This window comes from Bos javanicus, chromosome 3 (assembly GCF_032452875.1).
Source record: "Bos javanicus breed banteng chromosome 3, ARS-OSU_banteng_1.0, whole genome shotgun sequence".
Classification (NCBI taxonomy): domain Eukaryota; kingdom Metazoa; phylum Chordata; class Mammalia; order Artiodactyla; family Bovidae; genus Bos; species Bos javanicus.
The window spans coordinates 75370762-75384710 of NC_083870.1; the positions used below are offsets into that span (position 1 = coordinate 75370762).

General features: G+C 33.8%; 1 protein-coding gene across 1 annotated transcript in view; it reads right to left on the reverse strand.

Annotated features, from left to right (window-relative positions):
• The window catches only part of LRRC7 (leucine rich repeat containing 7), a 622375-nt gene that overhangs the window by 111771 nt on the left and 496655 nt on the right, over positions 1 to 13949 (reverse strand). The window contains exons 15-18 of the mRNA XM_061411605.1: positions 13369 to 13468; positions 8798 to 8922; positions 6522 to 6770; positions 1288 to 1488 (exon numbers count right to left, since the gene is read on the reverse strand). Coding sequence (XP_061267589.1) covers positions 1288 to 1488; positions 6522 to 6770; positions 8798 to 8922; positions 13369 to 13468 — 675 coding nt within the window. The remainder of the gene's footprint in view (positions 1 to 1287; positions 1489 to 6521; positions 6771 to 8797; positions 8923 to 13368; positions 13469 to 13949) is intronic.

Genomic DNA, 13949 nt, shown 5'->3' on the forward strand with positions numbered 1-13949 from the left:
TCTGTAATATTTTAGAAATGAAAAAATACATTAATATGGCTCTTATAGGCAAAATAAAAAGTGGTGAAAATGAATATTTACTAAGTGTTCTTTCCTAGATATCCAGCTATATATATTCCTCTTTTCTGGGGCAGGTTTGTATTGAGACTTCAACTGGCAGATGTGCACACCATGCTTATTTTTGCTTATGCATTTTTTTTTCTCTTTGCCTAGAATGCCTTCCTCTGTTTTTGACTTTAAAAGAGTCACCCACTCTTGAACATGGAATTCAACCTTAAACACTTCATGTAACTTTTAAAGTGACTGGCAATGATGGTGTATGTCTCCAGTTTCTTAGAGTACAATATACTCTTCATCACACAGCCAATCATGTTATCACACTTTATATAATATGTTCTCTAGTTGCTTCATCTGTCTTAAGTTTACCTGGTTAGTCTCTAAATTATTTGGGGACTATTAATACATTTTATATTTCTTTTCTTTCTCTCACAGTGTTTAGCCCAGTGCTAAATGTAGAGTTGGTGTTCAATCAGTGCAACAAACTGATGCTTTGAAATGCAGATTTGTAAAAGAGTTTTGTCAACCTAGATATTTAAGCAGCAAGTATAGGAATTTCTAGATATACTCATATCAGTTATGTTTCTAATGAAGATAAAAAGATGATAATAAAATTAATTGAAGAGTAGATGAGATAGTACAGAGGTGGCATAAATGTAGTTGAATTCTTTTCAGACCACACAAATTGATAAGGATGAATATCTAATTCATTCTAAAATATAGGAATTAAGCTTCATATTAGATTTCATAAAGCTAAATTTCAAAGTTATTGCCCCTTTTTTGCTGCTTATAGTAGTGTTTTCTATAAAGGGTGAAACCCAAACACAAAAATATTTTTAAAAATTGGCCCTAAATCTGATCAAGAATTTTACTAAGATCTGCAGAATAATAATAAAAACTTCATTCATACTTTTCTAATGACTCATACAATAAAAGTTAGGGATAGTCAAAGGAATATCATGAAAATGATTTAACTTACTGATCAGGACTAGCCAGGTGAGTAAATTATTCATTCTGTGTACTGGAACTTTCAAAGCTGTATTAACGGTTTAAGACCATGAAGGTGTCATTTATTAAATGCAACCCTCAGAGTTAAAAAGAGTAGACAGATTTATTTATATATTAGGAAAAAATGCACTTAATGAAGATCTGCCCAGTTTAAAAAAAATGTCATTTAGTAATTTCAAAAAATCCAAACCACACTGGCAATTACCAATAACCTTGAAATACCTCCACTGTAATCTCCTTTGGGGCTACAGGCCACTTGTGTTCATATTTTTCTTTCACAGTTTGCTCCGTGTTAGCAGTTGGATTTGAATTTTCAACACGCACTCCATGGCTTGGTTTACCCACCAGATTTTGAACAGATTTTACCATATTCTTTAAATCCTCTGGATAAGGAGTTGGATATCGTTTTAGGTTTATTTCAACCTAGAAGTTTATAAAAAGAAATTTAACATAAAAATACCTTCAGCAAGCATGTTCACAAAACTACTCCATTTTATGCGCAGTAGTATAACCAAATGCAATATAGTGAGTGTTGAGCTGGCTGAAAAACTGTGCTATAGAGTAGAAGACAGTGTTCTTTACACATTCTGCCTCCTAGGACTTCTCCCCACCCCTGGTCACCCTTCTAGATTAAAAACAATTTTTGGATATTACCTTATGTTTAGACCTACTCTATAAATGGTTGAAATAGCAGTAGGTCAAACACTTAAGTGATTGGTAATCTCTGAAAAATTTAATCAAGTTACTATCAGCTGTATTTATACTTTAGAGGCTATTCTCTGCACTATCTTAATTATTTATAAATAATTATTTTGACATTAGAAATATCTTTGAAATATCAATACAGGTGATGCAATGAGACTCTAAAAGATTTACAAGTAGATTTATCACTTATTGAAAAAAATGGGGAGTTGACAGTATCTATTAATATCATCAAATATGTTTCAGCTCTATGTTAATCAGCATGTTACATCAAAAGATAGGTAGCTAATTCTTGTTAATAACTTGCTGCTGCTGCTAAGTCGCTTCAGTCGTGTCCAACTCTGTGCGACCCCATAGACGGGAGCCAACCAGGCTCCCCTGTCCCTGGGATTCTCCAGGCAAGAACACTGGAGTGGGTTGCCATTTCCTTCTCCAATGCATCAAAGTGAAAAGTGAAAGTGAAGTGGCTCAGTTGTGTCCGACTCTTCAAGACCCTGTGGACTGCAGCCCACCAGGCTCCTCCGTCCATGGGATTTTCCAAGCAAGAGTACTGGAGTGGGGTGCCATTGCCTTCTCTGTTAATAACTTAAAGAAACACCTTTAGAGAGGTTTTTACCCTAATAAAGTAACATACATTATAGGTTACATCTTACAATAAAGAGAAAAAAAATTGGGAACTTTGTCTAAGATATTCTAGGTAAATATGTAAGTTTTGGCTGCTTTTTATTGAGAGATTTATTTCCATTCTTGAATTCATTTTTGGCATATGAATCTCACTTTAGGGAATATATGTATATTAATTATTATTCTTCACATTTAATTTAGAGAGAGAAAATATGAGACATTCCATATAGAATATTCCACAGCCAGAGTGCTTAAAACATATTTAAAATGGCACAGATATAAATTATCCAGGCTGATTAAAATGGAGTAGGAGGAAAAATAGGGGCATATTTACTTGGCTTGGTTTATTCTAATAGCCATGTCTTTTTGCATCTGAGTAGAATCAACTTTACAAAATGGAATGACTTATGTGACTGTGGTGAGTATGTGTTGTGGAAAATGTGTGTGAGGGAGGTTTAAAAGCGGGCAAGAACCAACTTAACAATATGGAATGATTTATGTGACTGTGGTGAGTATGTGTTATTAAAAATATGTGTGAGGGTGGTTTAGAAGTGGGCAGAGGTGGAAGAGAAGCTGAAAGAGGAAGAAGAGAGGGAATGAGAGATTAAAAGAGAAAAAGGGTGGGGCACACACATCCCCCCATACCTACGTAACGCATGGAATGTGAGAAACTGTGATAGTGGTGTAGATCTGCGGGTTATAGAGATGAATTCAAACACTTTTGCTCATCTGCAGTTTAGCAAATCCACCAACTTTGTTACTCTAGTATATTTTCCTGTGGCTCACTATCCATATCAAATACTGGGATTAGACATCATTGGATGATTTTTAACATTTGCTTCAGTACTAAAATTAATTTTTCCAATTAATGTTTAGAAAGCTTATAAAAAACCAGACAATTTTGTTAGTATAAATATCATTGAAATGTGATTTAATCCTTAATATGCTGAAACAAGGATGAAGTTAATAATATATAGAAATCTACAAAAATATAACCCATGAAAAAAATTAGACTTTACCAAAAAAAACGTATAGGTTGTTAGAGTGTAATATAAGTATTTCTCAGGGTACTTTATAATGCATTCTTAAATAAACAAAAAGAATGATAGCCATGCTAGACAAAGTCCATTGGGATGCATGCATTCTTGGATCTGCTGTTTAAATTGATATTAGAAATATTAATCACAAATTCAATCTGAGTTTTAAATTATATTATTGAACTTGTTTAAAAATACTTGATATCAGAGGACTAAAAGTCAAAAAACTACATTTATAAAATTTAAATTGTAAAATGATATGCCTAGTATACCAATTAAGAACACCTTTTAATTTTTAATAAGTGGCGGTATATGAATGAAAAGTAATTTTCAAATAGGTCATTAAATTAAAATTCTACACATCTTAAAATATCTTCAATGTAAAATTACATTTCTAAATTGAATCAAAGGCAAAAAATGGGATGGGACATGTTCTTTCTTAATTGAATTAAATACTTCATTGAATAATGTAATCTAATTTTTGAAGATGTTGTGTCTCTGCTGACACGATTAGATGACTGTTTTCTTATGGCCATGGTGCTGAAACTTTCTGGTTATTTTATAAGCAAGTTAATGTTATATTTGGTCACATCACTGAATATATTTGGGTACTTTATCTCTGTAAAAATATTTAAATGTGGAAATACAGTAGATTTGCCATGAAGCTAAAGAAGTTTAAGTTTTAGGGTATATCACCTTCATGGGCTCTTTCAAAGCCTTATAAGGGGCCCTACTTATGTATTTACATGGTTATTTTATATTCTTTTCCTTAAAGAGGCTCCTCTCCAAATTGTGGAAAATCATGAAATCTGGAATTGTTCCATCTATACAATAAGGTCCTTGCTTCCCATTTGCTAGTCTACCAGCAGAATTGACTGGAAGACCTAAATTTTACCCCCAACTAGCTATAAAGCCACAAATCTGACCAGTTTCTATTTGTGTAAAATAAGTAGATGCAATGATAATATTTAGAGTTAATTCATAACTCAAATAAGATAAGTGTGAAAGTTCTTTGAAAATATATAATTTCTATGCAGAGATTAGATACTATTTCTAATATCAGATTCTACTTAGGTATTTTTAAAATCTGGAGTCTTTTGGCAATTTAGATCTATTATATATATGTCTAACTGTAATATCTAACTGGATCTTTTTCAAGTTGTATGCACCAATATCATTTATTCAATATCTGCCATGTGCCAGGCACTATGCAAAGTGTTTTACATGGATACATAATTTATTATTAGTTATTATTTTATATAAATAATAAAACATTATTTACCAGATTTAAATATAAATAATAGTCATAATTAATAACAATTAAAATCTATAATAAATTACATTTCATAACCCATTGTAGTATCTGCTCCCATTTTACAGAAGGAAAACAGGGGTTGAGATGGTGTAATTTGAATGTTTTAGGTATCAATGCCCAGATTCAAGCTCAGGTTTTTGACTCCAAAGCTTATGCTTCACAAGTGTTACTTGACTCAGAGCTATTCTCTGGTATAGGTGCAGCACATATTGTACAATCTTGTGGAAGAAATAGTGTAAATCTAAAATGTGAATTTTATTGAATTAAGATAATGTCAATGTATAAAACGTGAAGTTAATATATTAAAAATGAAAACAGTATTTTATAATTCTGTTATGTTGATAACCTCTCTAAAAGCATATTTTATACCCTTTTACAGATTGTTTTGCCTATTTTCCAACTCATGTGTGATGTGGTTCTGAAATGAATAAACATGATCATAAATACAATTATATTTATAGTTCAGTAAAGTTCAAATAAAAAAGTAGTTTCTTTATATTTATAAATATATAAGTTATAAATATTCCCTTATTCTAATATGGGACATATGTAATAGGTGGTAAAAATTTGTCAGTTATGTTCTTAATAAAATATTGTCTTTATCACTCACCATAAAGTATTTGCTCATTTTACATATACATTTTATTAAAATGCAAGATTTTTACTGACATGTTATTTTATCTTAATTTTGAAAAATAGAAGTGTTTCACAACATTCTGTATATCTTAGACCTTAAGAAAAGTGCAGTAAATGCAAATAGTAGCTGCAAGATGTTGGAGACTCCCAAAGATTTGGCAATTGAAGAATTAATGTTAACAGTAAGGGATTTAGAAATGATATCATGAATTCACATAGAGGTATGCTTTTCTTATGTAATGATTAAAATATAATTTGATTTGACTGTAAATTCCAGTAAGAGAAATAATAGTTAATGCTTTGGTTGTTAGTTCTTTTAAATATCTTATTCTAGGAATTAATTGGAACATTTTATAGAAAGGAAACCTATAGTAGTTTCAGTTAGGATTCTCAGCTTGCCTTATATTGTAGAAAGAATATAAGCCACAGAATAAGAATCTAGTCCACTATATGTGGGTGATAAAGTTTATAAAAAATAGTGCTCTTCTACATCCCATTAAGATTTTCTTTTTCATTAAACTCTTAAACACCCCACCTACTGAGATAAGGAAGTCCTATTTGCCAGAATTCCCAGGCCAATCTTCTCTTACAGGAATTCTCATTATCTGTGCCTTCAAATTAAAGGGAAATTGATGCTTTTCAATAGATGTCCATCTTTGTGCTCCAAATCCACTCTCAGCAAATTTCAATTGCAATCTCATGCTGTTTTAAGAATCTAGCTTTAGTTATTCAGTCTCTCCTAGAATTGATATTACAGAAAAATGTGTGTATGTCTGGGGACAATTTAGATTGCATCAGTAGTGTCATCAACATTCTGCCCAACTATTGGTATTCCCACACTTTAAGAGAAAAACCTTGAAAATAAAAACAAACAAAACTGAAGTACCCAACTCAAAAACCATGCCAGCTATCCCACCAGTAGGCATCTCATACTCATGTTCCCTCCCCCTCTGACTCAGTTCTTCCCTCCCCATTGCCAATGTCAATGGACAAAAGTTAAATTGGGATCAAACACTGGCAATTGAAAAGTTTCTAGATGATCAACATTTCTACCCCACATCATGCAGAACATACCCCATAAACCACTGTTCCAAGGTTGCTTCTACATAGGGGATTCTCCTACCCCAAACACCTAGGCCTACCTGTCTGCCACTTAGAGAGGGAAGAGTGGTAGATTGTGCTGCAACTGGCAATGGAGTGCACATGCTCCTTTCCTGCTGGAGGCCACTTATACAACCCCATGCCAGCTGTGGGTCATTCTGGGGGACAGGCATTTCTTGGATCTGCTGATCACACCTGGCCCATGGTGTGCAGCAATCGCCAGACAGTCTGGCAGGTTGGAGAGTAATCCCACGCTGGCCCCTTTCCCAGGGGGCTTGGCAGGAGTGATCCTGTGGGAGAAGGAATCTCCATTTTCTGGGAGAAAGAGGAGCACTGTAGCAAAACTTTCACTTTATCATTTTTCTATTCTTGATTCTTTTTTTTTTTTTCATTCTGGGTAATGCATTTAAAACAACCATCAGAAAATTAGTTTTAACTCTGTGTGATCAAACAGTACCAGTGTCACACGAAACCAAAGGGTCTCAATTTCTTCACACAAAGCAGCATTCATACTACACTAAGCACACTATAAGTAGGGCATTATACTCTAGTCCATTTGGAAGTTAATGCCATAGGTTAGCAGTTCCTTTTAAAATTTTATGTAAATTAAAGGTAAAATGAAAATGGTGCTAAATTTAATGTATATGTAATGAGCCAGAAAAGTATAATTTCATGTAAGATTCAGCATATTCCGTTCATCATGCTTCCATAATGATTTATTTAGACGTTTGCATGTATTCTAATTTGTCCAATAACCAATAGCATTGGAAATACTCAAATTAGTCAAAACCAGGTAGTCTGAGATTTTGGAAACATGTATTATTTCCCCAATATATAAAATAAATCAAATATAAGTAAACATAGAGAAAATGTACTCTAAAGTATAATGAGCCTACTCTCATTATAATCAAACCTGATCACATAACACACAAACAGGGCTGCTAAATGTCTGTTTGAATTTACTATATTTTATGCTTTCATGACACATATACCAAAGTATATTTAGTGTACTCTTTTCTTCTTAGAGCCTTTGAATTAAGTTTTTTTCTTTTTTTAAGGAAGAATTATGTAGTTTTTGACATTCAATGAAGTAAAAGAATGAATCAGAGGTCCAGGATAGAATGCATCATCCATTGGTTCCGGATTTAACATATAAAATCCTTACAAGAAGAACTGAAATGTTCTAAAGGTCTTTTTTCTTGTTTTAGTTAAAAATGTCTCTTTGGTTATTAGACAGCACTAATCAACCATTCAGAAACATTTTTTTTTAAGCCCAAATCTTTAACACAATTGTTATTTTGATTTGGGAATCTATTTTGAGTTCTTCATGATGATACAGGTAGGCTTTGTCAATTACAGTAAGGTTCTAGGGTGTGCTGGTTCAAGACAAAAGTTTAGAAAATGTGGGAAGGAGGAGACAGAGAAGAACATGTCACACAATCCAGATCTATTAATAGGATGCATATACAATTACTTAGGTAATTAGTCACCAAGGGTGAGAGCTGTTAGTACCCATGATGGAAAAAGTGCAAAAATAATATAAAAGTGATGAGAGATTCAAGATGTTGCCATGATGATAAGATGAAGACCTGATGTTAATATAATTCATATAAATTCTGACACTTTCAAATTTATATAATGGAAAAATATAGATTTTAAAATTCTGACCTTGTTACTTAGATTAGTGCCAATAAAGGATTTTTTAAAATATGCTTTAGGTGAAAAATTTTAAGTAATTTTCCTTAAGGGATACTACCTGCTATTAGGCACTCACCTAAGTTTAAATGAAAAACTTGTTCTCACACTTAAGAAAATTCATAACGTCTTCTCAAACATTCCAGAGACATAGAATCCTTCCAAAATTTTAATGCAATGTAATATATCAATGCACTGGCTCTTTCGTATATGTGGATTTTGACTTCACACAGTCTGAATGATGCCCTGCCTTGCTCAGTGGTTAAAAAAAGCATTTCAGTGTTTCAAAGATGTAGTAGCAAGGTATTAGGTGAAGCCCATTACCCGACTTTTTGTTGGTTTTGTTTTTTGCTTTCTCTCAGCTTGAATCTCTCATGTTGCTATTCTGTAAGATGGGGTGGTTTATGAAATTTGCTCAGTCAGGATGTTTGCCTCATTCTGAAGCACAGCAGTGCTTCCAAAATCACATCCTGCTACAAGGAAAAGTACCGCCATGAGACTTGAAGATGTATCTGACCTTCTAGCAGAGGTCAGTCAGTGAGTCCCAAAGTCTATCTGAATAATAACAATGAACAAACAAAAATAATGAGAAGAAAGAGGAAACAAAAATTAAAAGGTTCACCTTAACTTTCCCAGCATTTTCGTCATCTTCCTTTTTTTCTTCAAATTCAAAGGCAACAGTCATGCGTTGTTGTCTCTGTTCTTCCCATAGTGTGGGGTTAAAGCTGTCACTGTCTGACTGGAAATCTACAGTTAGATTCCAAAGTGTTACTGTTTTTTTTTTTTTTTTTACATAAATTGTTATTTAATAGAACTTAGTATACTATGCAAAAAAAATAGTGATAGGTACTAAAAACAAGTACAAAAATAAAAAAGAAAAGAAAAAATAAAGGGATAGAAAGAAAGAAGCAAGTAAAGACAGAAGGAAAGAAAAAAAAAAGGAAAAAAAGGAAAAATTATCTTGATATTTGTTATATAGACTTTTGACATCTTAACCCAAATTCAGCTTTGCTAAGTGTACATTAATTATATATTGGGGTTGAGAAGTTTTCCAATGTAGAGAATGGACATAACATATGATAAAAGAGAGAGATAGATTAAGTATTTTAAACTATTATCTCCTTTAATTTGCAAAACAGCATAATGGTAGTACTAATATAATCAATCCTCAATTTAATAATGAGAAAACTATTGCTGAATTTTGAGAGACTTGTTCAAAGTTGTGCAGCTTCTCCATGGCCAATGGAGGATGTCCTGTGACTACAGAGTCCATAAATATAATCAGTAATCTGTATTAGGGTGTTATAAAAGATACTATGTAACGCTGCTTTGCAATAAATGGTCCAAGATTTCAAACTTTTTTGTTGTAGTTTTGTGTGTCTGGTTGCAGGGCAATGTAGTGGTGCTAGGTAAAAACATGTGGAAATGAAGTCTTTAACATTTGAGTCTCAATTAGTTTAAATATGTCTCAAATTAACAGGGAAAAGAAATGGCTTCTCAATCTTTAATTTACATGCTGGTTAATGGTAATATCTTCTTTGCAACATTAATTGTGAAGTTCACATTAAAAGGCAATAAAAGCACTTTTGTTCAGTCGCTGTCATATCCTACTCTTTGTGACTCCACGCACTATAGCACATCAGGCTCCTCTGTCTTCCACTGTCTCCCAGAGTTTGCTCAAATTCACATCCAATAAAAGCACTTAATTTAGGCTAAATTCTTGCCCAATGCATGAACTTTATTATATATAAAACTTTACTGCAAGGAGTTCTGAGAGTTGGTTTTCCACATGAAAAGTGAAAAAAGTGACTTGCTTAAAGTTCAAGAAAACTTTCCTGTTACCAGCTCTGCTCTCCTCAAAGGAAAACAAAACAAACAAATAAGGCTAATTTCTTAACATCCCATCTTACCTAACTAGGTCTGACCTCACTCACTCCCTGGAACAAATTAGGGATTTAATCTTTGAGGCTAGATCTTAGAAATAACTGGCAAATATGAGACACTTTTCATTTTCTCCTATATCCTTTCAAAATGAAATATTCTGTTAATCTAGGGATATTAAAAAAAAGAAATGTAAGTAAAATTGCATGAATAAAACATAATCTTTACTTAAGATTCTTCTTATAACCAATGTAAACATAGTGGATTTTCTTTCATAAATTCTAAAAGATCACTTTTACCGAAGCCTGAAAAATACATATGAAACAAGCTTTCCTTTTCATACTTCTGTAGATCAAAATTTGAAGAAAAATATCCACAAATGATTCATTTTCCTTTTTAAGTAAAAAAAAAAACCTAACAACATTTATTGTAATTATTCTGTAAATAAGAACTTCATGAGCAAATAATTTCTTTTAAAAATTGATCTTTTAAATGGGTTGAGTGGATTTAACCCTTGGGTGGATTAAAGTGAGTTTGCTCTTTCAACGTTAGGTCCATGAATCAAAGCAAATTGGAAGTGGTCAAACAGGAGATGACAAGAGTGAACATCGACATTCTAGGAATCAGTGAACTAAGATGGACTGGAATGGGTGAATTTAACTCGGATTACCATTATATGTACTACTGTGGGTGAGAATCCCTTAGAAGAAATGGAGTAGCAATCATAGTCAACAAAAGAGTCCAAAATGCAGTACTTGGATGCAATTTCAAAAATGGCAGAATGATCTCTGTTCATTTCTAAGGCCAACTTTTCAATATCACAGTAATCCAAGTCTATGCCCTGACCAGTAATGCTGAAGAAGCTGAAGTTGAATGATTCTATGAAGACCTACAAGACCTTCTGCAATGAACACCCAAAAAAGATGTCCTTTTCATCGTAGGGGACTGGAATGCAAAAGTAGGAAGTCAAGAGATACCTGGAATAACAGGCAAGTTTGGCCTTGGAGTACAAAATGAAGCAGGGCAAACGCTAACAGAGTTTTGCCAAGAGAATGCACTGGTCATAGCAAAAACCCTTTTGCAACAACACAAGAGAAGACTCTACACATAGACATCAGCAGATGGTCAACACTGAAATCAGATTGATTGTATTCTTTGCATCCAACAATGGAGAAGCTCTATAGTCAGCAAAAACAAGACCAGGAGTTGACTGTGGCTCAGATCATGAACTCCTTATTGCAAAATTCAGACCTAAATTGAAGAAAGTAGGGAAAACCACTAGACCATTCAGGTATGACCTAAGTCAAATCCCTTATGATTATACAGTGGAAGTGAGAAATAGATTCAAGACAGACACTGTCTACTCTATCAGGAACATTTCATGCAAAGATGGGCTCATTAAAGGACAGAAGTGGTAAGGGCCTAACAGAAGCAGAAGATATTAAGAAGAGGTGGCAAGAATACACAGAAGTATACAAAAAAGATCTTCATGACCCAGATAATCACGATGGTATGATCACTCACCTAGAGCCAGACATCCTGGAAGGCGAAGTCAAGAGGGCATTAGGAAGCATCACTACAAACAAAGCTAGTGGAGGTGATGGAATTTCAGTAGACTATTTCAAATCCTAAAAGATGGTGCTGTGAAAATGCCAGCAAATTTGGAAAACTCAGCAGTGGCCACAGGACTGGAAAAGTTCAGTTTTCATTCCAATTCCAAAGAAAGGCAATGCCAAAGAAAGCTCAAACTACCACAGAATTGCACTTATCTCATATGCTAGCAAAGTAATGCTCAAAATTTTCCAAGCCAGGCTTCAATAGTATGTGAACTATTGACTTCCAGATGTTCAAGCTGGTTTTAGAAAAGGCAGAGGAACCAGAAATTAAATTGCCAACATCCATTGGATCATTGAAAAAGCAAGAGAGTTCCAGAAAAACATCTATTTCTGCTTTATTGACTTTATATGCCTAGAGCCTTTGACTGTGTGGATTACAATAAACTGTGGAAAATTCTGAAAGAGATGGGAATACCAGACCACCTGACCTGCCTCCTGAGAAATCTATATGCAGGTCAGGAAGCAACAGTTAGAACTGGACATGGAACAACAGACTGGATTCAAATTGGGAAAGGAGTACATCAAGGTTGTATATTGTCACCCTGCTTATTTAACTTATATACAGAGTACATCATGAGAAATGCTGGGCTGGATGAACCGCAAGCTAGAATCAAGATTGCTGGGAGAAATATCAATAACCTCAGATATGCAGATGACACCACCCTTATGGTAGAAAATGAAGAACTAAAGAGCCTCTTGATGAAAGTGAAAGAGGAGAGTGAAAAAGTTGGCTTAAAACTCAACATTCAGAAAACTAAGATCATGGCATCTGGTCCCATCACTTTATGGCAATAGATGGGGAAACAGTGGAGGCAGAGACAAATTTTATTTTTCTGGGATCCAAAGTAACTGCAGATGGTGATTGCAGCCGTGAAATTAAAAGACGCTTACTCCTTGGAAGGAAAGTTATGACCAACCTAGACAGCATATAAAAAGCATAGACATTACTTTGCCAACAAAGGTCTGTCTAGTCAAGGTTATGGTTTTTCCAGTAGTCATGTGTGGATGTGAGAGTTGGACCATAAAGAAAGCTGAGCACTGAAGAATTGATGCTTTTGAAGTGCGGTGTTGGAGAAGACTCTTGAGAGTCCCTTGGACTGCAAGGAGATCCAACCAGTCCATCCTAAAGGAAATCAGTCCTGAATATTCATTGGAAGGACTGATGCTGAAGCTCCCATACTTTGGCCACCTGGTGCAAAGAACTGACTCATTGGAAAAGACTCTGATGCTGGGAAAGATTGAAGATAAAAGGAGAAGGGGACAACAGAGTATGAGACGGTTGGATGGCATCACGGACTCAATTGACATGAGTTTGAGTAAACTCCAGGAGTTGGTGATGGACAGGGAGGCCTGGCATGCTGCAGTCCATGGGGTCACAAATAGTCTAACATGATTGAGCGACTGAACTGAACTGAATGTTTGGTTGAGAAGTCTTGTGCCTTTCAATTCACCAAGATAAGATATTGCTCCTAAAAGTCAATGTTATTTTCATGATAAATATAAACAGGAAGAGTTATGTTTTTGAAATTTCACTTATTAATAAAATATTATAGAATGGAAGATAAGATTTGTGCTTGGAGTTAGCTCCCAAATGATTTATGTGGCACACCCATGTGCCAGTATTGGTCAGAGTTAGAATAAAATTAATCCCTTCTATCCATAATCATATAAGTATAGGAGAAATTTTTATGTTTACCTTCATCACCACGAGGTTGCTGGGGAAACATGTAGTTAGTCAATACTCTTTGCTTTGTTTCTGGATGGGCTTCAGTTTGTAAAGGGATAAGGGCTTTGGACTGGAAGCAAAGGAGATAAATTAGATTAATAATATTAGAAATATAAAGAACATTTCTTTTATATAAGATAAAGGTCAGCAGTCTGGCCTCACTGTGTTGAATGAACAATTAAAAGAAAAATAAGGAAAAAAATAACAAAAAAATAAAATATAAGATAAAATAAGACTACTGTAGAGGAATATTTTGAAATTATAAGGGTTTTATAGTGAGATTTTCTTTTTCTTTATTATATTATTTTTCAGAACCTATTCATCTTTACTGAACAATACCTTTTTTTTTTACCTTGAAGATACCAAAATGTGTCAAACTGTTTCAACTAATTAAACTTTTGGTATAGTTCTAAATGTTCATTAACTGTTGCCTTAGAAAGGCAAATGGAACTTGCTATTAAGTTCATACTATACAAGATCATCTATGAATTCAATTAAGTTAAAACATTAGCATTTAAAGAGATTTTTGTAACCAAAGACAGAGTCTACAT